Consider the following 26,404-nt stretch of genomic DNA (forward strand, 5'->3'; position numbering starts at 1 on the left):
ATTGCAAAATGTTAAGTCCTTCGGGCAAAAAGTCGTGTTTGACAACAACAAAATTATTAAAGGTTGTGTTTTACAAACTTTTTTTTTAAAGGTGGTGTTTGGAAGTTTTTTTTTTTTAAAGGTTGTGTTTGACGTCATTTTCTGGCAATCAAATAATATATGTAGCAATCAATTTTTACGTTATTTTTGGGTAAGATCATTGATATGATCTACATTTAGCACATAGTAGAATAGAAAGTTATATATAATATTTTTTGGGAATCATATTTACATTAGACTTGGCTCAAAGGTAGAATGCAAAAGTTAAAAGTCTAATTAAAAGATAATTTTTTTGGCGGGAAAAAAATAAATTGACCTATTCATTTAATAAATAGAGGATGAATACCTCCGCTTTAGAAAAAACTAGCTGCCATATAATAGGTAGCACTCGTAAGTCGTACGTAAGTCGTAAACTATTGACCATTGACAATTTGACATATAGCGTTCCAAAGGGCAAAGGGTAATTAATTAAAAAATTAAAAAAAAAGAAAAAACAATAGCTCCCTTCAAACCTCAAAAAAGGGCGTCAAATATTACTCCCAATTTCCTAATTTTTTCCCCAATTTTATGCACCACCTATTCCTCGATACTAATTAGGGTTCCTACCAACAATAATCTGCAATTCAATCCCCTTCTTCCTATCAATCATCACCACATTGATCATCCTCATTTCAATCATAACCTTCCGATCCATACTTTTCGAAATAATCGATTGCAAATTCCATAAAAAATCAAATAATTAATTTTTTTTGGTACGAATTAATTAAATATGATGCCGAAATTTCTGACGACATTGAAGGCGATTGAAAGATGCAGATTAATTGGAAAACTTGAAACGATACCGTTCATTCGACACCGGAATTTTGCTGATTTACATGTAGGCGGAATTGGGAATTATTCTACGATTCGTTGTTTGAGCAGCATTGCTGGAATTCAATCGTATTCTTCGTTATCGCAATTTAATAAAAAATGTAATCGTAATTATTTGAATGATGAGAAATGGTGTGGTGAGAAATTTCAGAAAAGGTTGTTTTTAGGTTGCGGAGATGGTGACGAAGGAAGTGCTCTTTCTAAAGTTCATGAAGAAAGAATTGTAATTGGGTGAGGTTTTCGCAATCTTTTTGTTATTTTTTTATGAATTTCATCTACTAGTGTTAATCTTCATGTTAATCGGATTATGAATCGATTGTCATTGCTTAATTTATGATATTTTTGTTATTTATTTATGAATTTCATCTACTATTGTTAATCTTCATGTTAATTGGCTTATGAATCGATTCTCATTGCTGAATTTTGATTGATGGAAGGTGTGTTAGTGTGATTCGGTTAATTTAACGCATTTGGGATTAGTTGTGGATGAAGAAGCTGAAACCGAGATTATGAGTTGTTACAATTTTATTGATATTCTTAATACGTCTTTGTATATCTCGCATGAAAAAACACGGCATGGCAGTGTTTAGAGAATAGGAGTGGGTAATCGCGATTGAACTAATAAGAGGAGTTTTGATTACAAACATGTTGATATGTAGTCGTTCATGAAATCACAATTGAACTACAGTGCTTGGATAGGGGGATTTGGAAGGAGCGGGGGAGGGTAAGTTCCCTTTTTTGGATGAAGGTTTGTAGGAAATAGGAGGAATCATCCCTCCTTGATAAACCAAATCTCTCCATTGTTTGAGAGATTTTGAGAAAAAGAACTCCCTTTCTGTTATCAAAAGAACTTTTTAAGTGTCAATTGTCGAAACTCAAAGTTTATGGTTAGAGCTTTAGATTTGTCCATATATTGAACATATGGAAAGTTAACCGCGGGTGACATATTTATACTTTTGTATCCCTCCATCTTGTGCAATATTTTGCAGCAGCTTCTTGTTTCACGTCCTTTGCTCAATATGATGGATATTATTTCCCGTAACTATGAAGAAAGAATTTGTTTTTGAGAGTGCTTAAGTGTTACATAGAATCTCGTATATCACTCATTTGTTGAAGAGGGACTAGAAGCCAATAATACGTCTCTTGGATAACATTCTTGCATCATGGATGCAATTTCCATAGGGTTGATATTTCCTAAGATTAAGAGTTTATTTATGCAGATACTCTCCGGAGCAGATTTTTGCTGTTGTTGCGGCTGTAGATTTGTATGAAGATTTCTTACCTTGGTGTCAAAGATCAGATATACTTCGTCGTTACCCTGATGGAACATTTGATGCTGAATTAGAGATTGGTTTTAAGTTTCTAATTGAGAGTTATGTTTCGCGTGTTGTGCTAGACAAGCCAAAAATGATTAAGGTGTGTTCTCGATTGCCTTAACTAATCTTTGGATAAGGGAATATGAAGGGAAAGTGAGGGAACGGACTTGGAGGGGGAAATGTCCATTGTTTGAGTAACAAAATGGAGGTGGAGGGATTTGGATGGGAGGGAAAATGGGTCCCTTCATTTACCTTTTAGAAGGCTACTTTTTTCCACTTCAACAAAAGATCGATTTGGAGGGATAAGTCCCTCGCTCCATTTTCCCTCCCATTCCCTTCCCTCTTTTCCCTTTTCCTTCATTTCTTTTGAATCGAAACTAAGCCTTGGGCCTTTTTTGGTTAGGGTAAATTGGAGGGGAAGGGAGAGTATTTCCATGGTTCGGATAGCAAAATGGAGGTGCGAGATTTGGAGGGGGAAATGGAGGGATCCATTTCCCCCTCCAAAGACAAATTATTTTCCCTCCAACAAATGAAATATTTGGAGGGAAAACTCACTCCCTCTATTCCCCCTCCCCTCCCCTCCCCTCCCATCTTTCCCCTTCCCTGCCCTTTTCCACCATTTTTGGTATCCAAACTAGGCCTTAGTCTTTGATTCATCGTTAATCTTGAGTTTGTACATCTTATGTAATATTGAATAACCTGCATCAACCTAGGCTGCTTACACAAGTATGCATAATCTTGATAAATGCAGTGCCTCTTTACGTTTGTGTTCTACTAGAAAACTGTCAATCTATGTATAAGTTGAAACTCAAATATCAATCAACATTAGAGCCTCTGACTGTATCTTCATTGTTGGTGTTTAAACGGTGATGTTGAAAAGATGAACCTAAGTTACTGATTCTGATTGTTTTTTTCTCAAGAATTCTTGTTTAAGTGGTTTATAGGTTGTTTCTCTGAACTAGGAGGGCACATTTGTGAGTGAGAAAACCTGGTCATTTTAAAGAGGAAAGACGAGGGTTAGTGACTTTGTATCCTCCGTTGGTACGGGGTCAAGTGCGCAACAAATACTTATTACCTGATTTAGTCTGTGAAAATGTATAGATGAATGAGCTTTTCCATATATAAAGTCTTTTAATATAATACCCATACTGAAAATTGGGTCATTTACCCGAAGAAAGCTAATTAGATCAAATTGGAGTTATTGCTTATATTAGTTTTGAGAAATGTTTCTATTAAATTCAGAGAATTCATAGAAGTGTGACTCCTCCCAGTAGAAGCATACACTTGAGTTAAACTGCCTTTTGAGGCACATACATGCCATCTTACTTCTGCTTGAATTCAGATTGATTTTTGGGGGGTTTTGGGTGTGGTCAGTGTAGTATGATGGTGCTCACCCATGGTTATAGCTACATACTGGGAAACTTCTGTTTAACCGTTGCCAATTTTTACCGCTTTTATTTATTTCTCATATCAGACTACCTCTTCGGAGAGCAACCTTTTTGAGCACTTGATCAACGTGTGGGAGTTCAGTCCAGGGCCAACTCCAGAGACTTGCAGTGTTTACTTCTTGGTTGATTTCAAGTTCCGGTCTCCCCTTTACCGGCAGGTAATGCACCTGACCTCCTTTTGCTTTTCTCTGCAGGAAGTATGTTCTAAGTTTCTTTAATATAATACCATAAAAGGCAGATAGACAGCTATTCTAAGTCACTTCTTATGGATTTAAGTGAGGGAATTTGTGTGTTGCATGGTTACCAGATTCGTACCAGATTCGAATTCGTAATACAAATACGCAATTTGCTCAAAATGGAGCATAATTTTATAACCAAACACCATAATTCGATATAATTCGAATTCGTAATTGGCGCGAATTAATTCACGATTCGTTTGGCAACTAAGCGAATCCAGTAACCCTGGTGTGTTGGTAAACACCCTTCAGCGGCAAATAAATGACTTTCTAAAAGTCACTTCTTATGGATTGATGTGAGGGAATTTGTGTATTGGTAAACATGCGTCAGCTGCATTCTTAAAGCCTTGAAACATTTTAATCACAAATTATTTATCCTTTACTCACATTCATGTGTCTTGTATAACACAGGTGGCGTCAATGTTCTTCAAGGAGGTGGTTTCTCGACTGGTTAGCTCATTCATTGATCGATGTCGTTTGATATATGGACCTGGAGCAAGCATTGAGCAAAGGGCTTAGGTAATCGGAATAACTAGTTGCACTGGTGCAAGTACAGCTTATCAAATTGCAATAGTAAAAAGATCAAAATAGAAGGCTCATGATGTCCTGCTAGTAGTTGTTTTTTGTATCCCCTAGAATTTTGGAAAGTTTGAGTTTGAAGAGACGTGAAGTATTTGCTACAACTATACTTTCAACTAGACTAAGATGGCAGAATGGATGAGTCGATGAAGTAGGGCGAAATGTACAATGAGCTCATTATCAGGTCAGCTGGTCACTGTGATAAGCTGTCGAAAGGCATATACAGCAAAACGAGGAGAGTATTGAGTTAGTCGCTGAATTCTGATTTCCAGAGGGTGTTGGAATTTTCAAGGACGAGACAATTTTGATCAGGATATTTCAAGATTGATCAGTTCTAGCAGATGCAAACCGGCAATGTATATGTGGTGGTGAAAATAAATCCTGATACACGATTATGTTCCTTACATTAAGTTGAGTCGCTAAATTAGTTGACATGTTAATCATCGCTGCATTTGATTATCAGATACCATAAAATTTTATTTGTGCCTTCGATTTGATTACTTCCTCAGTTTTTTATTTGAAAAATAGGATTACCAATCTACTAATTACTTCAGTTAAAAAAAAGAACTCGTTTTTCTCTATTTTAACGCGGTCCTTGGCTACCTATCTAGTTTTGGCCGAGGCACCGGATGGATTTTGCATTGTCTACATCAAGTCTGCTGTAGATCTGTAATGTTGGGCGATACTGCATTTTGAATCGAGTGCATATGATGATGATGAGCTACAAGCCTACAATGGATGTGAATATGCCATCGACTCGAGAGTTTATTTCACTTCAAATGAGAAGATAGTTGAATCATAAACAAACAATGGTACAAGGAATACAGACAGCATGAAAAATGTAAGAGACTGTGTGGATGGCGGCATCTAAATTATGCTGTTGATGATATCCCAAACCGGATATACAAACAGAAGTAGTATGCCAATCGAGTTCATTACCCCATTTGCTTTGGTGAACGCATTCTTGAAACCACCCGATGCTCGAATGTGTTCTTGCAGCAAATAACCTCCTATCACCAAACACACACATGCTCCTAACCAGTTACCACGGACCGAGCCAGCTATCAAACTAGGCGCCACCACTATTATCAGTATCACTGCTCCTGGCAATTCTAGCCAATCTGCATCCACACGATTTCAACATTAACAACCTTGCTTAATCTAGCTCAAGGAACATTAACATATATACGAAATTATGAAGTGAAATGCATACCAGGGAATTTTTTAGGGAAGAAAACGCGTAATATTACAGTTACGAAAGCAATCCACATTCCAATCTCCCCCCTGTTATTACAAAGCAAAGTTATATGGTATTATAGAGATTACTACAGATGTAAAAAGTATTTGGCTATGGATAAGTAGGACGGATGCAGGTTAGTCGATAAACGTCACCTCAAGAACGAAAAGAGCAGATCGGGAAGACTGAAAAATATGTAAGGCACCAACAATCCTGTCAGAATATTGGTCTTCCAGTTTGTTTTATCCAGTACCAGCAACCAACTGCAACCACAATCAGTAGCGAATTATGAGCATAAGATACTTAATTAGCTAGTGAGTATGATGAAATATTGAAATCTAGGAATTCATGAAAAACTGACTTAAATTTCTCTTTTGAAGCCTGATCAAGCTCAAACCTAAGTAACTATGTAAGGAAGCTAAAAGAAAATTTATATTGTTGACGGGATTCAAATCTAAGTCATGACTAATTGACTACCACCCATCATGACTTTACCAGCTAAACTAACCCGGACATCTGCAACTGAAACCCATGTAACTATGTAAGGGAGCCACAAGGAAATTTCTATTGTTGACGGGATTCAGACCCAAGTCATGATTACCACCCATCATGACTTTACCAGCTAAGCTACCAGACATCTGCAACTCGATCAAACCCATGTAACTATGTAAGGGAGCCACAAGGTAATTTATATTGTTGAAGGGATTCAAACTCCAGTCATGACTACCACCCATCATGACTTTACCAGCTAAATTACCGGGCATCTGCAACTCGATCAAACCCATGTAACTATGTAAGGGAGCCACAAGGAAATTTATATTGTTGACTTTACCAGCTAAACTAGCTGACATCTGCAGCTCAAACCCGTATATTAGACAATCCAACAACAGAGCAATATAAATGAAAAAAAAAATGAAAGAAAGAGGGAGTACATACATGGCAGAAATACAGGCAAGCCATTGAAAGATAATAGTGAAGAGACCCAAACCAGCAAACTTGAGAGTATGAGAAGCAAGCTTGTGAACAGCAGATGTCACCTCATTCCAGTCATTCTTCACCACCTCAACATTTGCAGCTGTGTCTTGTGTCTTCATCCTTAGGTATTCCATCTTCACTATTTTTGTTGTTTATCTTGAGAATATTATAGATGAAGAGATCACATATATATACACACACAATACTTCCTCCATTCAACTCCACTCTACCATATTTCTATTTTCATCCATTCAACTCCACTCTACCACTTTCCAAAAAAAGAATGCCAAATGACCCTTTTGTCCTAATGACAACATCTTATTTACACAAATTGCCACTAAATGGCCCACTAAGTTTAGCCAACAAGATTTAATAAAGCAATTTGCACAAATCCATTTGTACTTTAATTACTTGTTTATTGTTACCTTAATACTTGTGCATTTTACAAATTGGTAGAGTGGAGTTGAATGGAGGAAGTATATAGTAGTAGTAGCTTATTGGAGAGCTTTTGTTGTAATTAAAATTAGATATGTGGTCCACTTGATATTAATTTCACTAATTGAGTATTATGTTAAGTAAGACCTTAAATAAGTAACTCTGACTTATCCACTAATATGGTACTTTTATGTTTTGCTGTGTAAATAGTCCCGGTCATTTGTTGTCCTTTTCTATTTTGAGGTGTCTCGTTCAATTGTTATCCTTTTCTATTTTAAGAATGAACTTAAAAAGCAATTTGATCATTCACACTCAATACACTCAATTTGGTCCACTTTTTTTTTTCCCCCGGGCTCATGCATTCCCGCACCACCACATGGATCATGTAAGCCACCCCCTTCGGGAGCTGCAGTGGCCAAGTGATCATCGCCCCAGCTGTGAGTCGAACCCGGAAACCTCTCAACTCCTGCATTTCTGCAAGCTTTAAGGTTTAACCCGGCTACCACTGGACTACACAACTTGGTTAATTTGGTCCACTTGTCATTTAGTAATTGACCCCCTCCTCTTACCTTGATTTTTGTGCCAAAACCAAAGGACAACAATTGACCAGGACGGAGGGAGTAACAAGTATAGTTCACAGAGTCGTACTACTGGTATGTAATAACACTTTTTTCATATCTGGCAAGAAAAGGTAATTCTAGTTTCTTCGAGAGGAGTATAAGTTAATTCAGAATGCTCTTGGACGTTAAAACTTATGTCTCATTAATGATTGATATAGACAATTTCGACCACACAAGTATAACCATCACCTCATAACAATTAAGAGCTTACGAAAATGTTCATCGGCAAACACCTTACTTAAAATTTCTGTCCATTAATATCCGTAAAAAGTTCTAGGAAAACAAAAATCGTTTCACGGCTTATCAAAACCTAAATATTAATACAAGGATGTACGAATAATAATAATAAGTAGAGTATAACGGTATTATATTATGAGACGATGAGACAAATATAAAGAGTAGTATGAGTTACGTGGAGATTAGAAAGTAGTAGTTAAGTATAGGTGGCAATAAAACTAAGTTGCAAATAGTTGGTAGTTGTTATCACACCAGTTTGGCAAATCCACGATATTATTTGATACCTTATGTATATGTGTATGTCAATTAAATGACACATACTTAATAATTCAATTCAATTTAATGGGCCATCCCCCCAACGTCGGCACCAATCACACACAATCTAGATTACGACTCTTTTTTTTTTGTGGGTCTATATACTCTATACTCTATTCAAACATGAATTATGAGTCATGTGCAAGATTCCGATCAATCACATCTACTCCCATTTGATTAAGCTTACTTGCTTAGGACTTAAATTAGCTCTTTAAAACAAAAAGAGTCCATTTTTGAAATAATGGTCAAAAATAAAATATTTGTCGTTTTGGGTCGGTTTTGAAAATATTTGTCAAAATGGTGTCCACGTAGGCTCGGATTTCTAGACCTGAAACACGCCACTACTAATGGCGTGTTTTGTGAAGGAAACACGCCATTAGTAGTGGCGTGTCTTTACAACAATTTTTTTACTCAACTGACTAAACTTAAAAAAAAAAAAAAAAAAAAAAAAAAAAAATTACACAAGACACGCCATAGGGGATGGCGTGTTTCCCCTCTGAAACCCGCCATTCCCAATGGCGTGTTTGTTTTAGTCCATTTTTTAATGAAGTTTCTTTCCCTACTCATTATAAACACGCCATTTGTAGTGGCGTGTTTTAGGTCCAGAAATCCCGAGCCTACGTGGACACCATTTTGACAAATATTTTCAAAACCGACCCAAAACGACAAATATTTTATTTTTGACCATTATTTCAAAAATGGATTAAAAAAAAGGTACTTAACTTAGGCCTGTTTTTTTCGGATTGACATTCTCTAAAGTGAATTGAATTGATTTTGATAGACATGAACTGAATTGAATTGAATTAACTAATTCATTTGATTGACACCTATTTACTAAATCTCACACACTTTGCCTCATTATTCCAATTCTACCCTTCATCTAACAAAAATTGAAAAGGTTCTCCCCTTCCCCAATCTCTCTCAAAACCTAAATAATTTGACAATTAAAGATCTAAATTTCACACATATCACAAATAATTTAGGCCATTCATCAACAATTTTATCAATACACATTGTTTTTAGATCAATTGATTGATTTAATTTTTTTTTTATTTTTTTTAAAAAGGTTTTTCAATTAGGGTTTTGATTTTTCGTTGTTGAGATTGGTTGTTGATGATCGTCAGTTTCAGCAGGGTGGTCGACAAGGAAGTGGGTGAGGGAGAGGACAGGTGGTGGACTGGTGGTTGGCGTCGGGAGTCACGCACAGTGGCTACCAGATCTGACCGTTGGTGTAGGGCGGCCGTCGACTGGGTGAGGGAGAGGATAGGCAGTGTTTGGCGTCTGAAGGGGCACGGGAAGGTGTTGTCAGCGCTGGGAGGCGGCGGGGGAGTGGTAGTCGGAGGGAAGGGTAACAGTAGTCAGGGGAGAAGATGATGGGGTACTGTTACAATTTTGTTTCTTTTTGTTTTTTCTTTCTCTGAGGATGAGAAATGAGAGGGGTAAACTTGGAATAAGTAGGAAAAATGTGCGGGATTAAGTAAAATTGTGTGAGGGATTTAGCACGTCCCTTATTTTAATATGTATATTGATTTTTTTTTTTTGCCGTGTCCGTGTCCTAAAAATTTTCAACTACCGTTTCGCGTGTCCGTGTCGTGTTCGTGTCTGTGTCTGTGTCCGTTTTCGTGCAACCTAGGTGTTTTTTTTATAGGTGACATTTTATGAACAGTACTTGAGTGATTACATTTTATCAAAAAGTGGTCACATTTGCCCATCGCAAAATTGTAACCGTCACAAGGAAGAATTGCTGATATAAGATTGAGTAATTCGTAGGTATGAGATTTAAGTTCAACTTTTAGCCTAGTATTATGTTGGTGGGTTAGGGTTTGTTAGGAAATACTCCGTAGGTTTATTATTTGCTAAATTTATAGCTGAACCTTATAACTTTGTAATGAAATTGTCTTTTACAGAGTAATTAACTAACTCAGTAACTCAGGGATGACAATAGATCAGGTTGGATCGGTTTTTGCAAGATCCAAACCCAATCCACTAAATTTAATGGATTATCGATTCATATCCAAAATTTCAAAATCCATACCCAATCCATTATACTTTTTCCGAATTCATACCTGCTCCAAATCCATACCAATCCACCAAAACCCGATCCAAAACTTGATTTGACTATATAAAAAATTCATTTTATATGGCAAAATTGAAATTTCAAGTACAATAAAGCCTAAATTCTCAAATATATTTGAATGGATCGGGTTCGGGTACTAATGGACCGGGTTTGGATTTGGTTCGGGTATTCCAATAGTGGATTTGGATATGAGTTTTTAAATAATGGATCGAGTATGGGTTATTAAGAGTTGGGTTTAGATCAGATTTTTTCCTTCGGTCGGTTCGGTTTAACTAATAATTGCCATCCCTAAGTAACTGAGCTCATTAACTTAATAAACAAACTCAACAAAATTATTCTGGTTATACATATAACCGATTGTATAATCCATTAACTGATTAAAAGATTGTAAGACTTAACATACATGATTTATAAACAATGAAGTATAATATATGATTGAAAATTTAACTAACAATGAAGTACCTAAACCTTACAAACAAGTTCGCTGAGTTTTGATTGAGGCAACACATTTTGGATTTCGAGATGTCATTTTAGGTCACTCGAGTCAAGGCATTTCAAGTTAGTGATTAAGATGAATTTTATTAGTTTATTTGATTTGAAAAAGAATGACTTATTCATATAGTATTAGGTTTGGTAATTTATTACTTATTTTAACATAGATGATACAGTTTATGACTTCCAAATAATTATTTCAAATCATTTTGGTCAATTCACATTACTTATCATCGACTCATTTTCAGGTGAGGTGGTTTGGGGTTGGGTCAATTACTAGTTAGTAAAGCTCGGGTCAAATTCTTATAGGGTCAACTCGGATTCCAAGCCAATTTGATACCTCGAATCAGTCTTTTCAAATCTTGTCGATCGGGTCGGATTGGTTTTAGCCGCGAAAGTGGTTCGGTCTTTTTTCGGAATGAAAACAACTCCGAGTACCCACCCCTATTGATTTCGCCCAATTCCAACATCTGGGTGTCAGTTTGCTGCGATTTTACAATTTTACATCAATCTTTTCCTCCAAAATCAAGGTAAAAAATTCAATCTTTTCCCTAATTCTTGTCTTCTACTTGTATTGATGCTGTTTGTTAACCTTCTTTTCTACTGTGTTAATTGTATAAATCTTGCATTTTCCATTTTATCTTCTTTGTACTTGTTAATTGATGCTATATTTTGCGCAAAATTGAATTCTAATAACACAAATTCTCATTATAGATGGACACTATCCGTCTATACGTATAGACGGATACCATTTCCCCTCACAAAATACCCATTTGTCATAAAGTGGAAAGCACATGGGGTGCCCCACCTTGTCCCCCTACCCATTTTATTAGAGGTCTTTACCCGTCTGTTCGCCCCACCCGTCTATACCAAGACCTATTGTTCTAATAAACCCCTAAACCTTCATTCAACAGTTAATAGAAATCAGCGATTGTGTCGGTAGCCGTATTTGTCGAATCAATGGCGGAATTATGGGGGGCTAGTTCGGGCAGTCGCTTTTGAGAAATGGAAAAACTGATTCTTTTCGTTAAAATTTCCGAGTTTTTTTGTTTCCGAGTTTACCTTATACTCCCTTTGTCCCGGTCATTTATTGTCCTTTTCCATATTGGGGTGTCTCGGTGAGTTGTTGTCCTTTCTATTTTGAGAATGAACATAATAAGCAATTTGATCGTTGACACTCAATTTGTTCCACTTGTCATTTAGTAATTGACCCATTTCTTTTTCCTTGGTCTTTGTGCCAAAACCAAAGGACAACAAATGACCGGGACGGAGGGAGTATTACATTGTCAGTTTGCCCGTCTTGATGTTTCCGCGCCCTTGACTTCAAGTTCCGCCACTGTGTGGAGTGTATGTAATATTGCTCTTTCTACTGTCTCTACCAATTTTTTTTTTTGGTGTTGACCAGGAGTATCTCCTACCGACAGTTGGGGCAACTGTCTCTACCAATTGCTGAGTGCTGTTTTGATTCTTATTATGTTCTTTTAATTTAAAATTAGGATGCATTTGATTGTGAATGCTCAATGTAGTGATCGTAACATAGTGTAGAATCATGTACTCGTGATTAGAGTTCGCTGTTTGTGCTGTTATTATGTTCAGACATGTTAGATTATCATTGCGCGGGATCTATACTAGTAATTGTAACAATTGTAGCCCAAAAGTATGGATTAAAGAGGAAAATGGTGAGATACATTTTCGCTCCTACAAACCTAATTAATATTCCTCTTTAATAAAGATCTGGAGGGAGAGTTTTAGTTTTGTCAATTCGTAGTTTTGTTAATTTATATAGGCTATAGCTTGATTTTGTTATGACTAATCTTAATTATTATGTTATTTATATAGTTTTTCTTCTGAAGAGCAAGATCTGTTTATGGTGTAAGTGGGTCATGTATAAATCCCGCCAAACAGTTCTTCTGTTACAGAGAAGCTTGCATACGATATCCCATGAAAGACCAAGCGAAAGTTTGAAGAGAAAGGTTGCTGATCTGCAGAAAAGGAGGAGGTTACGTAACCCAAAGAAAAATGAGCTATTCGTTGAAGTTCCGGAATCCAGGTCATTCCTGGACACTGCTACGATGCCAATGATGCTAACTGCTGTTGGGGTTGCCTTATTTGCGAAACTCCTCATGATGGTATCGCTTCTGCTTTTCCCCCAAATCCCAATTCCTTTATAATACCTTTTAACTCATTATCGATGCTGACGGTGATGCAATATCTGTTATATTACAGTATGTGGCTTGACACTGAAAATCTGAAATATAAGTATTAAGTGTCGAACTCTGCTATTTCATGGTTTATAATAAAGCGTACAAGCATTATTCTTATGTATGAGTGCTAAGTGTTCAACACAAGTACACAAGGACAAGGTTGCATGAAGAATATGAGTAACTCAGGAGAATAGGACATACATTGGTCGCACTTGTTTTTACTGCTTTTCATAATAGTTGGCTGGTGTGAGTGGTAAGAGCTCTCATCTCTTAAACAAGTGGTCAGGGGTTCAATTTCTGATTCTTGCGAATGAAAAAGCCAAACTTGCCTTCAGTACCCCGAAGGAGATTGCCCAAGCTGTCGGGAGGGGATACTCCTGGTCAACACCAAAAAAAAAAAATAATAATAATTACATTGTCACTGTGCAGTCTGATGAGTCAAGATCTCAAGAATTGATCGAACGAAGAATACAGAATGCACCAGAGGGTCAAGGATCAGTTAGAATGCTAAGTCGTGAGGAGTGGGATGAAATTCGTGAAGTAAGGCCTAGGACACCTTTTGAGTCGAAGCTTGCCCGCCCTAATGCTCGAATAAGGACAGAAGAAGCACCAAAAAAGGTGACTGTTGCTATCCTTTTCCTGCTAGTTATTATACTTCGAGTTCTTTTAGGTCTTAAGTTACGTCCTAAGACCATGATGGTACTATGCTGGCATTTGAGCTAGATGACCGGGGTTATCTGTTTTCGTACTTTTGTTATTCTATGCTCGTTCCTCAGCAGTACATTAAGTTACAGTTCTCTTGAGAAAGGTTTTGGTACCCGAGTGATTTGATTGCCACCTCCATAAATGAAGGGAGGATTTTACTGTATTTTTCATCTTTTCTGATTCTTTCTACTCAACGCTTTTTTCCAGTTCCAAACTTTTTCCTTTGATTTCCTTTCTGCCTACTTTTTTATGTTTTCCTGTTTCATGTTGACAGTTCCACACGAACCATCAGTAAAAAGATAACTAGGGTCTTATTGGCAAAATAAGAAAATTTTTATGCAAAGTCGCATCTTTATTTACTGTACAACATTGATTTAGTTGGCAGAACCCTCATCTTCTTTAATTTGGTTGTGCAGGAGGATGTGAAAAACTGGGCAATTGATGTTCTTATGGATGCAGTTACCCGAGCGGAGGAAAGTGCTAGGCATGATTCTAAGTGATGCCCAGCGGTTACATTTCCGCTACATTTATAAGCAAGAGTTGAAGAACTATAGAGTTGTATGCCATAGTTCTTTATTTTGGGCTGCGGATGAAGTCAGAGAATTTTGTCCCGAAATGAACCTGAAGTAGGGAGTTATCCAGACCTTAGAAATTAAAAATATGGATATTAGTGTGCGATTTTGTAGCTCCTTTAATGTATATCACAGAATTTCTAACTCAGTGTCACTATGGCTCTCGCAATTTGCGAGGTGAAGGGAAGTCGGATGTATGCACTATGCAGACTTTGATCACCTCTAATTCTCCAACAGAAATAAATGCGGTATTTTTCATCAAGTTTGACACATTTTTTTTTTTACTAGTTTTATGGTATCAGGTCTTTTTACCAGGTGTGCATTACTTGCTCGTAATAGAAGTTAAGAAACTGATCAATTTTTGAAGTCTTGTCGAAATTTCTTTTAATTCATGACAGCACTGGAGAATTTATTCATATGGACTCCACAACAGAATAACAGATAATACATAATCCGTAAACAGCAACATTTTTGAAGCTAACCAAATCCTGACTCGTTCAGTTTCCATTGAGAACACACACGCACACCAGCACTCACACAATAGCAACGAGCCCAATAATTGGCAGCAACAGAGCGTACGTATGCAGCTAGCATAGTAGCGGTCTAGCAGACCAATACACAAGTGATTCATAACTCATAAGCCAAAAGTCGTGTAATTTCATATCACAAGATTTTAGTTCTCGAGTTACAAAAGAACATTCCTATCCCGTAAGGTCTTAAGATTAATTTAGTTACGGGAGAAAAAGGAGATAGATCTCTTAAATTAAGCCAATGTTGCCTCACGGTTTCCCATACCAACAGCAGTCTACATCAATTTGAAACTTCACGAGTTCGGTCATGCGTTTCACTCTGAATAGTAACACACATCAATGACACTCCACAGATTGCAGTGGCCAAAGATTCAAGGTTCAATTAGTCTAGAACATTGACATGTCTGGGGGCGGTCCATAGACGCTCTTCCATGAAAGTGGGATGATCCACCCTCCATCTCCACTGACTGAAAACAAGAACAAATGTGTAAGCATTTGAATGCAGAGGGCATTTTATTAATTCATGAAGATGTTTACACAACAGTGATTCCAAGACTCTGTGTACATGGCTACATGCAATCTAAATACTCTACTAAAAATAACTATCACAATATGAACACCTAGGGCACTCCAAAAGAAACTCGTTGATTTTTTAAAAGGTGAATACAATAGAGTAAGATTGAACCCGAGAAAATCCGGAATTTCACATCATGATCATTCTAGTGAAGATGATAACGTTGTAACCAGATCAAGAGAAATTGTTTGTAGAATGTTGAAAAAGAAAAGTTCCGTCACTAGCAAGGCAACGTAAAAGCAATAATTACAAAGTTACCAAGGAGCATATGGTATCCATATTCAGCCTTACATAGCTCGTCACTATCTCAGTGCAATATAAGTCAGAATTCCTAAACTTATAGGTCAAAAGACAAGGTCGAATGGATAAAGTTGCATTGACCAAACGTAAGTAAGACTGACCACTTGACCAGAGATCTAGAGCTACTGCATCTTAGTTTATCGTAAAGTCCCTATATCATGATGCTTGGTTCCTCTAATAAAATAATCAGAGATTCAACAAACATCAGATGTCAGTGTTAAAGAGTCATAAGACCTATTATGTTAGACAGTAGCTTCAGGCCAACTAAAACGAACATAGTTTAACCCTAGCAACCCCAGAGATCGCAATATAGCATTTCAACAAAATTACCAACACCTGAAACTAAAGTTCCGTTAATGAACTGATTACCTAAAACTACTATACACATTTGACACTACGACCTAAAAAGGCATGTTCAATTATATACAACAACAACAACATTACCCCAGTGCCTCAATGGCTCCCGCAAATTGCGGGGTAAGGGGGGGTCGGATGTACGCAGCCTTACCCTTGTGTTAGCAACACAAAGAGGTTGTTTCCGAATGACCCAAGATGAAAATTGCGTCGAGAACTGCATCGAAGGACCACTACTTCACAAGAGAAAGAAGCGTAAAAAGGCATGTTAAATTATATACGAGTATAAAAAAATTAGGTTTTGGTTGAGATTTTATATGCAAGGAAACATGTCTCAAGTACCATTACGGCATACAACAGCATCAACAAGAATTATAAACTGACCACATGTATGAAAAAACCTGAAGCAAGAATCTAGGAATCAATCAACATGAGTTTGAACCAGCTTACTTGGTACACTGTTTGGTTTCTGTTCCAAAACTTTGCATGCTGCGCTAGCAAGATTGATGGAGTCGGCTATGTTATCTCCTTCAGAGCAATAACATAGCAAGCAGGTCACCGTTAGCCCTCTCGCCTGACCAATCATCAAAAAAGCATGTAGTTAGACACAATTGAGTGGCAGGAGACATCAAAGTGAGACTTGACGAAGTAAAAATATCTAGTATCCGAGATCAATCTTTCTTCATCATTTCTACATCAAAAGCAATGTGTGCATGCCAGATACATCCATATCCAAACACAAAAAAAGGAAAAAAAAAAAAGAAGGTGCTAGAAAAATGCTTGAAACGTAACCTTTCAACACACAGTGTACCTTGAAACAAGAAAATAGTGCAGCAAAAGGCAAACTTGCATGATAATCTTCTTCTTCATCCATATCATCATCAGACGGAAGAGCGTCTTCCTCCACATTTGTCCCTTCTGCAACTGTTTGAAGATACTGCCATCGTTTTTGAGAAGGGTTGTATTCTTGCAGTTTCTTCCACCCAAGTTTTTCACAATCTTCATCACTTCCATCTGCATTGGAGCTTGAGAGATAATGTATTTGCATGCCACTGTGACAATGGTAAACTCAAAAAGTTATTGAAGCAAAATGAGTCAAAGCTCACAAGCCGTAGGGAACAAGAACTCAACTCACGATAAAGATAATCAGCCTTTAAACCCTTTCAATTTAAGAAAACTAGTCTGTATATTTTACGTGAGATACCTTGACATATCGACCCTTTGCCATTGTCCGAAGTCCAAGCTAGAGAGCAAAATAACATGCTTCTTCCCAGCAGCAACAGCAAAATCAGCCAAATTTTTTGCAAATTGCAACATCATGCCCTACAAGTTCAACAATATCCAAACTTATACACTCCCATAGGTCGAAAAAGACTAATATAATGGTCTCAATCTTTTCCTAGATCATAGCAAGCACAAGCTTTGAAATCATACCTTAACTACCGGCGATCTTTGCTGAACAAAAGTCAACTCATTGGCCTCTAATTCATACACTGCAAAGAAGGGTATAAACATCAATCTCCGTATCATCTAGTCACAAATTCTCATGTGAGACACTGACACAGCCTGATAAAAAGATTTTCATGAGACCGACCCACATAACAAGGTGGTTATAACTTCTATCTCAATTTTTGCAGGCTAATGGGAAACGGGTGGTTTTTTTTTAACTTAAATGAGTTGGTCTTACACTCAAATAGACAAATAGCATGAGAGTGTCTACCAAGAAAGTTACTACCGTCTAGTAAGAGTGTAAGACAAGCTAATCATCGTTTACAACGAACCAGACATACAAACAGCATTCAAAGATCAAAATCAACACTAAGCTCGATGAGCACAGTCTCCGACAATCCAACAATCTCTTAACCTAACCCTCTAAACAAATTAAATATCATCATAAACACAAACTAAACCAAGCTAAAAGCATTGTATAACTGAACAATGCACAAGGAAGACAAGATAAGATTATTACAGCAACATATCGTTCGGCTTTATTTATTTTTTTGACATAGTTAGCATTCTTATATGGTATCAGAGCCCAAAAACCCTAAACTGCCTTAAACCCTTATATCAAAATCAACTTAAGTTTTTGATTGAGATGTCGGAAATAATAAAAACAAATAAGGGAGAGAATACAACCTTCAAGTGGCAAATTGAGAAGTCCAACAGGAAGAGGACCATAAGCATCATTACCAACACAAGGAAGAACATTCGGATCGTCTAAAAACCCGATTCTCTCAGCTTTTGTTGTTGATATCATCAAATCTACTGCTAATTGCCCTACATTTCCTATCGATAACGCCGGCTGTTTCCAATTCAAACCAATTAAATCATTAATTACATATCCTAATTATGTAATCTAATCTAATCTAGGGGCAAAGCCAGCTGGTAGCAAGAGGCGTAATTACTAAATAGATTAATCTAATCTAACTATTTATAGGGGCTGAGCTAGCGAGTAGCAAGGGGGTAAATAGTTAACATTAGATGTTAGCGGAAATATAAAACAACATGAGGAAAATTCGCTACGAGTTTAAAAGTTTTATTTCTAACTCCGCCTCGATATCGTGTTGTGTAAAAAGAGTGAAATAGAGGTTACCAGTAAAAGAGTAGAGCATTGGGAATGAGATTTCTTGCCTTGTTCTTCAACGAATTCCATTTTTTATGTTTGTTCACACTTTGAAATCAAAACGACGACACTTTTCGTAGTATTAATTGCAAGAAGCTTGGGGAACAAGAAGATGGGAAAAGACTATAATTTGGGCTTAAGCCCATCGTTTTGGACTAATTAATGTTTGGGTTGTGTTGGCAGCCCAATTGTAGTTATTGCTTGTGTAATTGGCCCAATATGTAATTCATGTTAGAGGGTGATCGATGTAAATAGAGCTGAGCAAGTTTCCGTCCGGACCGAAGCTTGACCGAATGTATTTAGGCCTGATCTTTGATCCTCGGTCTGGTACGGTTCAAGACCGGATTACCTAGGTTTAGACAAAATGGACTGAAATTTGTGTTTTTTTCAGTAGAGAAATTGAAAGGCTATTATAGGCACATTATGATTGATTCTTAAATTAAACGATATTTTGAATAACTCTTTTATTTGATTTAGGCTTTTGGACTTAATTTAAGCTCATTTCAGCTCTCTTTAGTTAAGTTCAGCTCTATTAGTTCAGTTCAGTTTAGTTCAAACAGTTTCAATCCAAAAGAATATGGCCTTAGTGAAATTCAATTTAATTTGCATATATAGTGAGAAAGCTTAGCATCAATCCAGGATTGGATCGGGCCAAAAAATTCGGGTTTAATCAGTAAAACGTTAATAGTTGCTCCAAATTCAAAGTTTCCAAAAAATCCAGTATCAATTGGATAATTTGATTAGGATTAAATTGAGGTCGATATGATAAGTGTGTATAAGGATACAGAAAGGTGGCGGCTCCGACGACAAAGATGAAGAGAAGTGTTGACAATGGAGATGGAACTTGGAAGTGTGTATTATTAGTAGACTTTGGGAGATTGTAGGATGTAGTAATACAACTACTAAGTTGACAAGGTAGATACATTAACTTATGCTTAAAGTCAAAATTTGGATATAATTTTGACTTTGTATAAATCTCATTCTCGAATTTAATTCAGAATGTGACTATTCATGCAACTTACGAGCTAATACAGTGTAACAATTAGTCGTAGTTGCATTGCATGGTGGCTTAACCACGCAAAGCAGCTAGATGTTTGACAATGCATAATCAGGTTGTATAAGTAACAACGATATATGTTCTATCAGTATGATGGAACTTGTCTGCTTTTAGCTAGAGGTTTACTTAGCTTGTTCCATCCCCATTACGTACATTTTTGTCATATCTTCATGTTATCTACACAAAAATACAAATTACTTCCTCCATTTCAATCATTTGTTTACCCATTTTTATTTTTTATGAGATGTACTTTAATCAAAGGTAAACAAATGACTGAGATAAACTTGATAAATTGAGTAAGTATTTCGAATATTCTCTTAAATTTAGTTTTCATCTTACATGCTCATTTCTCGGACCAGAGGTTTTTAGGTTTAAAATTGTTATGAAATGCTATTATTAGAACCCTTCAATCCGTTCACAGCAATGTGAAACAGTGATACTGTGAATTTGCGAATGGTTAAATGTGAGGAAAATGGATTTACATTGTTCAGACATCAAACATGATATATAACAATGATCTCAATATGCCACAATACTCAACATGTGAACGCAACATTCATAGGGAACGGACCGGGATTGCATGACCACGTATGGGTGTGATGATGTAAACTAACCAAAGTTTTCGTTATTGTGCCTGAGTCATACTATCACACCTACGCACAGAGGAGAGATTATCCAGTTCATAAATCTAAAGAAGTTTCAGCCTAAAACCAATAGACTCAATCTCGATTTCGATTAATAATACAGTTGGGCAACAATTTTCCAATAATACAAAGTTGAACCTCGATCTAACATTCTAACAATCATATAGTCAAACCTGGCCAAATGGTTTTGAAGCTTCTATATTAGAACATGAATGATTGGTCATATAGAAACAAACTATATCGTGCATGATTCTTGATTTGGCCATACAAGATAACCCACTTGGTACGTACCACTTACAAGTTACAAGAGGGATCAAAGGTTGGAGCCCATTTTCTCTCCATTTCTTAAAAAGAAATGAAGAGGCAAGTTTCTATTAATGGTTCGGATCGCATTTGGACAACATCTAACGGTTCTAAATTTACGAATAAAGATAAAGAAAAATTAGGGTAAAAAGAGAAATTATTATTTAAAGAGATTGTGAGAGAAAATGGAGGGGATCCATTTCCAGTTGTGCGTGATTGCATTAAGCTCATCCACAAATAAGATCAATCATTTAAACTTGCACTTTCAAACTTTGATATTAGCTAATACTTCCTTAGTTCCTTTATCTCGGTCATCTATCTGCCTTTAGTTTTAACACAAAGACCAAAGAAAAAGGAGAGAACCAATAATTGAAAAACAAATGGATTAAATTGAGTATGGGGGATCTAACTGCTCATCAAAGGCTTTCCTAAAATAGAAAGACAAATAATTGACCGAGATACCTAAAAATGGAGTAGGCAAACAAATGACCGAAATGGAGGGAGAATAATATATGTAGAGAGAAGTCTAACTACTACATTACAAATCCCTTAATCCAAAATTTACATTCCCTGTATAGTTTTAATGGTTAGTTATCATCTGTCTCATTTCCGTGAGTTCCCATCTTTTGTCTCACTACCTCTTTATTTGACGCATCAGTAAAAAAAATTATGTAATCTCATATGAGGACGATCAAGATTGGTGTGCCAGAAAATAAAAAAGAATGAGACACAAGCTGAGACACAGAAATGAATCAAAAAAATCTATTCTCCTTCTAACAACCTGTATGTATAAATTTTGTTATCGAAATAAAGGAAAAGAATCTACATTTTTAATTTTTTATCAATTGTATGATTTATTGTAAATTGAATTAAAGTTAGGATTATTTTGAGAAGGACATCGATAATTCGGAGTATTTATGTTAAATGATGAAAAGGTGCATTTGGTATCATTTCTATGACATAGGAAGAATTAAGTTGATGAAACTTTAGTGTCCACTCAATATATGATCTCATGAGTCATGACCCTTCTAGAAAATTGTCCAAGTCATCTTAATAAAGTTATGTAAAAAAGAGTGCAGGTAAACCAACAAATTAAAGTAACGAGGTTCCATGCATGAGTAGGTATTTTGTAATTGGATGATGTTAATCAATGAAACATTAGGATACTGTGCCTACTTAGTTACCTATGAAATCTTAAGGATTTACTTTCAATCTTTAAGATTTGTTAAACATGCTAACTTTGGGTCCGGATTGGACTCGATCATTTGGTCTGGACGAAATGAGACCAAATTCTTTTAGGTCCATCGTTCCATAAGTGTTTTTGGTTTTCGATCTTCGATTTTGTCTGGTCCAAAGCCATATATTTAAGGTCCGAACCGGCCAAATTGAATGAAATGATATTTTTTAAGACTAATCTTTATAATTTATGATATAGTTGAGTTATTTTGTAACGAGGTTGCATGAGTAGGCATTTTGTAATTGGATGATATTAATCAATGAAGCATTAGAATATTGTGGCTGCTTATCATGGACTTATCCTAAGAAACCTATGAGATCTTAGGGATTTACTTTTAATCTTTAGGATTTGTACGTGATTAAGGATGGTACTTCATGGTCCACTTAGGTACTTTAAGAAGATTAAAGCCCAATAATCAGTCGTTAAACAAAACTTGGCAACTACACCTATCCATGGAACATTGCAAATTCTTTCATCATCTTAAATACATAGTGTTTTTTGACAACATGAACTTTAATAAGAAAAAAGGAAAACAACGATAATACAAACCGTAAGCTAGCCTCTGGCTAGGCTAATCCTCCATTCTGGTTTATTACGAAGTTATTTAATTAAGTTTGTTAAAAAAAAAAAGATGAACAATTATATTACATGAGGAAAATAGGTTAATTTAAAACATTTAATATAAGGAGTAGAAAATTAAATGTTGGTAAAATTCTATTGGTTAAAGAAAGATATTTATTTATTAGTTTATATATAAAGTACGAGCTGTAAGTTGTCTTCTCTTTTATCGTATTGCTTAGTCCAGATTATCTAATTATTGTAAACAAACATTACAAGTTTACAACATTGTCCTCTTTCTAAAGGTCCTCCTCCCTCACGTAGTCACAATTAGTGAATTATACGCCGTATTACTATTGTAAAAAATTTTGTGACCAGAAAACCCGCATTTGCTATCTTTGATTCTTTATTTAGTACGCATTTGGCAAACTCTCAAATATACATGATATTCTACAAACCACGAATATTAAGTTAACCACCTAGCTAGAGGTGACTTGCTAGAAATCTAGCTATATAATCAAGCATTTCTATGTATACATTTATAGAAGAACTTTAAATTAATCTTTCATATATGTACATTATTAATCTAGCAAGCTAGCTAATTAGGGCGGCATGGATCCCTATTCTTATTTTAAACGGAGTGATTTCCATGGTAAATATGACAACACAAAGCCACAAAATGATAAGCAAAGCCACGTTTCGTTGATTAATTCGGGTTTGATGGAATATCACTATCAACTATTACTCTAATTACATTTCGTCACATCAAATTTGTATTATTAATACCAATTAAATCACAAACAAATCGCCGTAATCTTATCACACTTATATATGTGGACTTAACCTAGTATTAATCTTGTCTTTTTAACCCTATTAATTAACTAATCAATTGGTCTCCCTTTTCTTAGACGGTCATGTTCGTCTTAAGTATAAAACGGGTCAAAAACTATTCTATATAGGTAGATGAGGCCGCAGTGTATCATTTCCTAAACATTTTGCTTTTTTGACCTGTTCTATTATTTAAGACAGATATGTTTGTCTTAAATAAAAATTTGTCTTAATTAAAAAACATGGTTTATTATTCGCGTCTTCCAAAGATCTGATTTAAAATATTAAAGAAGATCGTGTTTGTTTGTGGCAAGGGGACTGTTTGATAATAAGCCAACAAGACATCATCTAAAATCTATCATCAAATTTAATTAATTCTTAATTTCATACTTAATCAAATTAAGTAATTAGTTTAAAGGCCAGCTGTATGTACTTTAACGTCATTTGATTCTAACATTGATCTTGGACACCTGCCTTGAGTGCCTGCTTCTATTCATCTCGATCTATTGCACTTTTATGTAACCTAGTCAACGATTTACATGATAATCTTTGGCAAACAATCTTCTTAATTACATAGTATAATGAGAATATATACGGAGTATTAATTAGTCCTTAAACGATTGAGATCGCTTCTCGTATGTGTAATGAAACGCCTTTTTATATCGTAACATTAACCATGACAGACCCGTTTGTAAAATAACGAGTTGGTATTTCTTTTGTTACGAGGCCAATCACGTCTCATATCTTTTCCAAAATGTTTCGACTTTTTTTTTCAACCGTTCTTGTAGGCTAAGAGCATGATGGATCACAAGACTCACAACACGACAATTCAGTTTATATTTTGAGAACAGTTAAAAACGGTTCTATTTCACATGTTTTTTAGTAGAGAAAACCTAATTTGATACGATTTTATAGACATGCTACGTATAACCAACTCTACGTAAATTACGTAGACCTGACAAACAAATCAGGTCGTGTCACATTCATATTCGGTTCACTTATAAAAGGGTCACAAACCCATCAACCCAAACTCGGCCCAATTAAATTTCGTATTGATCACCCACTACTTAAGCTCATTAATTTCGTTTTGGGTCTGCGTTGTGATTTCATGTCGTGTCATTATTTACGAGCTCTAAAACTACGACGTCTTGATTATTTGTACATATATTTGGTACTAGTGGAGTGGATAACATATTGTAATGACAGAATAAGTTAAGATAGTTGGACTAAACTTGCCCAAGGAGGAAATAAAAAGATACGAAATCGCCAAATTTCGTAATAGTTGGTGAACAATACGTAACCATTGTCGAAATGTAACATGATTAAATGAATACATAGAACAAACTATACGATAGTGTCCCTTTCATGCACATGATGGTGCATGTTAGCTTATGACTTACTCGTATGTATATAATTCAGAGTTTAACGTCGACTAATATTCATACATTGTGCATGGCTTGTTATTAGTACAACACGTGTGGTCGAGAGTTTCATGTTAAACAGTGTTTATTAGTTGGAACAGGGTTTATGTGTCATTCTAATAACATACAAGTACAGTTTATTAGGCCTAATTCATTTGGAAAATGAACTTATTATACAACTAACTAATCATGCAACTATGCATGGTGACTTGGTGACTTGGTGAGCTAAGAATTGTGTAGGTGTTTATTATAATGATTGTAACGAAAATAGAAACTAGTCTTCATCTTGTATGATTGAATTATCTTATGTTTACACAAATTTGGCAATAAGAGAAAGTAGTTTCGTATAGAATGAGTTAACACATGAATTTGTATTGAGTTAATACTTGAGTGTTGTACGTGTTCAGAATAAAGTCGTTTATTTAAGTGTTTATTAAGTTTAAGTATCGACTGTTTTAAATAATGGCTTTATCATAAAGTCATTTTAAACCTGCATGCACATGCACTAATGCACCCTTAGTTGTATTAAAATTTGCGATCATTTTAAAAAAAAAAATACAAATTAAGTCCCTTTTTGAATTGAAGCAGAAAGTTAAAAACGTAGTAAAATCGTGATATGTTTTTCTCGATTTTATTACTTTTTAAAATTTTATTTCCTAAGAAAAATACTCTGTAATACTTAATGGGCGCATTTCGCATTGGCAACAATTCAGTCTGAAAAAAAAAAAAAAAAAAAAAAAACATTTTTTATCATTGGATTTTTTTTTCATCTATTCACTATGCCAAAAATTCAAGTCTATGATTTATGCCCTGTTCTTTCTGGCTTTTTAGAGCGGAATGAAGCTGAGGTGAACTGAACTGAGCTGAACTGAATGAAGCTGAACTGAACTGAACTAAACTGAACTGAATGAAGCTGAACTGAACTAAAGCTGGTTTGAGCTGAACCGAACCAAAATAATAATAATAATAATAATAATAATAATAATAATAATAATAATGCCGTAAACTAAAACAATTTGAACCCCACTCACTCATTAGTCATTACTCCTTAACAACAATTTACGTTCACATTCTTTAACTATCAATCAACGATACCTATTATTACTTGTCATTATATTATTTCATGTTACCTCGGACTCGTTTTACTTTTTCTAAAATGCCTAATGAAAAAAGTAAGAAAAGACAAATATCGCAACATCACAAGACTAATCAACATTTACAAAACACATAGCAAAAGAACATGAAATCAAGACATTATTACGATTATTTCACAATGCTCCTCTTCCAAGCAAATCAAAATAGTACACTAAAAACCAATAATTACTATTGTGTATAATATGGTTTTACAATGTTAGAAAATTGTATATATTCTTTAAATGATATTTGAAATAGGTCACACAAATTAAATAATAAGAAAAATAAATAAATAACTGCAAGAGATAAAATATAACGGTATAAAACATTTATTCATATGTAGTTGTAATAAATGAACATTAATTAAATAAAAAAAAGCCGTATATTATTTAATTTGTGGCTAAAAATGGATCTCTCCTATGAACACGTACTTTACATCTAACTGAAAATAGAAAAAGCAACAAAAAATATGCTGCATAAATTT

The 26,404-nt window shown here is 35.5% G+C and overlaps 4 protein-coding genes across 5 annotated transcripts; 2 read left to right on the plus strand and 2 right to left on the minus strand.

The window, feature by feature from the left end:
- Positions 1-535: 535 nt before the first annotated feature.
- LOC141611238 (uncharacterized) lies at positions 536-4,988 on the plus strand. The gene is made up of 4 exons (XM_074429733.1): positions 536-1,140; positions 2,130-2,325; positions 3,700-3,831; positions 4,321-4,988. Exons 1-4 carry the CDS (start codon positions 809-811, stop codon positions 4,426-4,428), a joined length of 768 nt encoding a protein of 255 aa, XP_074285834.1. The 5' UTR covers positions 536-808; the 3' UTR covers positions 4,429-4,988.
- A 235-nt stretch (positions 4,989-5,223) lies between these two features.
- LOC141611239 (cold-regulated 413 plasma membrane protein 1-like) lies at positions 5,224-6,883 on the minus strand. Its single transcript, XM_074429735.1, has 4 exons — positions 6,662-6,883; positions 5,881-5,988; positions 5,702-5,772; positions 5,224-5,609 (listed from the first exon to the last, which is right to left on the minus strand). The coding sequence occupies exons 1-4, from the start codon at positions 6,832-6,834 to the stop codon at positions 5,356-5,358; spliced, it is 606 nt and encodes a 201-aa protein (XP_074285836.1). The 5' UTR covers positions 6,835-6,883; the 3' UTR covers positions 5,224-5,355.
- A 4,172-nt stretch (positions 6,884-11,055) lies between these two features.
- On the plus strand, positions 11,056-14,619 carry LOC141611241 (uncharacterized). 2 transcript variants are annotated; one of them, XM_074429737.1, is made up of 4 exons: positions 11,056-11,406; positions 12,716-13,005; positions 13,510-13,698; positions 14,202-14,619. In XM_074429737.1, exons 2-4 carry the CDS (start codon positions 12,760-12,762, stop codon positions 14,283-14,285), a joined length of 519 nt encoding a protein of 172 aa, XP_074285838.1. In that variant the 5' UTR covers positions 11,056-11,406; positions 12,716-12,759; the 3' UTR covers positions 14,286-14,619. The 2 variants fall into 2 exon arrangements, with proteins under 2 accessions (XP_074285838.1, XP_074285839.1); XM_074429738.1 differs by lacking the exon at positions 11,056-11,406 and adding an exon at positions 12,199-12,223.
- A 375-nt stretch (positions 14,620-14,994) lies between these two features.
- LOC141611240 (uncharacterized) lies at positions 14,995-18,823 on the minus strand. Its single transcript, XM_074429736.1, has 7 exons — positions 18,709-18,823; positions 18,252-18,417; positions 17,550-17,608; positions 17,320-17,438; positions 16,927-17,167; positions 16,566-16,689; positions 14,995-15,354 (listed from the first exon to the last, which is right to left on the minus strand). The coding sequence occupies exons 1-7, from the start codon at positions 18,766-18,768 to the stop codon at positions 15,275-15,277; spliced, it is 849 nt and encodes a 282-aa protein (XP_074285837.1). The 5' UTR covers positions 18,769-18,823; the 3' UTR covers positions 14,995-15,274.
- Between the last annotated feature and the right edge of the window lie 7,581 nt (positions 18,824-26,404).

This window comes from Silene latifolia, chromosome 11 (assembly GCF_048544455.1).
Source record: "Silene latifolia isolate original U9 population chromosome 11, ASM4854445v1, whole genome shotgun sequence".
In the NCBI taxonomy this organism is placed as follows: domain Eukaryota; kingdom Viridiplantae; phylum Streptophyta; class Magnoliopsida; order Caryophyllales; family Caryophyllaceae; genus Silene; species Silene latifolia.

Bases quoted from the DNA above. Each gene is read 5' to 3' on its own strand.
- LOC141611239 (XM_074429735.1), bottom strand. From the start codon at position 6,834: ATGGAATACCTAAGGATGAAGACACAAGACACAGCTGCAAATGTTGAG. The intron at 5,989-6,661 runs GTATGTACTCCC...TTGTGGTTGCAG, and splicing joins CTTGCCTGTATTTCTGCCAT to TTGGTTGCTGGTACTGGATA. The intron at 5,610-5,701 runs GTATGCATTTCA...GTGTGGATGCAG, and splicing joins CTTCCCTAAAAAATTCCCTG to ATTGGCTAGAATTGCCAGGA.
- LOC141611241 (XM_074429737.1), top strand. From the start codon at position 12,760: ATGTATAAATCCCGCCAAACAGTTCTTCTGTTACAGAGAAGCTTGCAT. The intron at 13,006-13,509 runs GTATCGCTTCTG...GTCACTGTGCAG, and splicing joins TTGCGAAACTCCTCATGATG to TCTGATGAGTCAAGATCTCA. The intron at 13,699-14,201 runs GTGACTGTTGCT...TTGGTTGTGCAG, and splicing joins CAGAAGAAGCACCAAAAAAG to GAGGATGTGAAAAACTGGGC.
- LOC141611238 (XM_074429733.1), top strand. From the start codon at position 809: ATGATGCCGAAATTTCTGACGACATTGAAGGCGATTGAAAGATGCAGA. The intron at 1,141-2,129 runs GTGAGGTTTTCG...TTATTTATGCAG, and splicing joins GAAGAAAGAATTGTAATTGG to ATACTCTCCGGAGCAGATTT. The intron at 3,832-4,320 runs GTAATGCACCTG...TGTATAACACAG, and splicing joins GGTCTCCCCTTTACCGGCAG to GTGGCGTCAATGTTCTTCAA.
- LOC141611240 (XM_074429736.1), bottom strand. From the start codon at position 18,768: ATGGAATTCGTTGAAGAACAAGGCAAGAAATCTCATTCCCAATGCTCT. The intron at 18,418-18,708 runs GTAACCTCTATT...AATTGGAAACAG, and splicing joins AATGCTCTACTCTTTTACTG to CCGGCGTTATCGATAGGAAA. The intron at 16,690-16,926 runs GTACACTGTGTG...ATGATTGGTCAG, and splicing joins CACTATTTTCTTGTTTCAAG to GCGAGAGGGCTAACGGTGAC.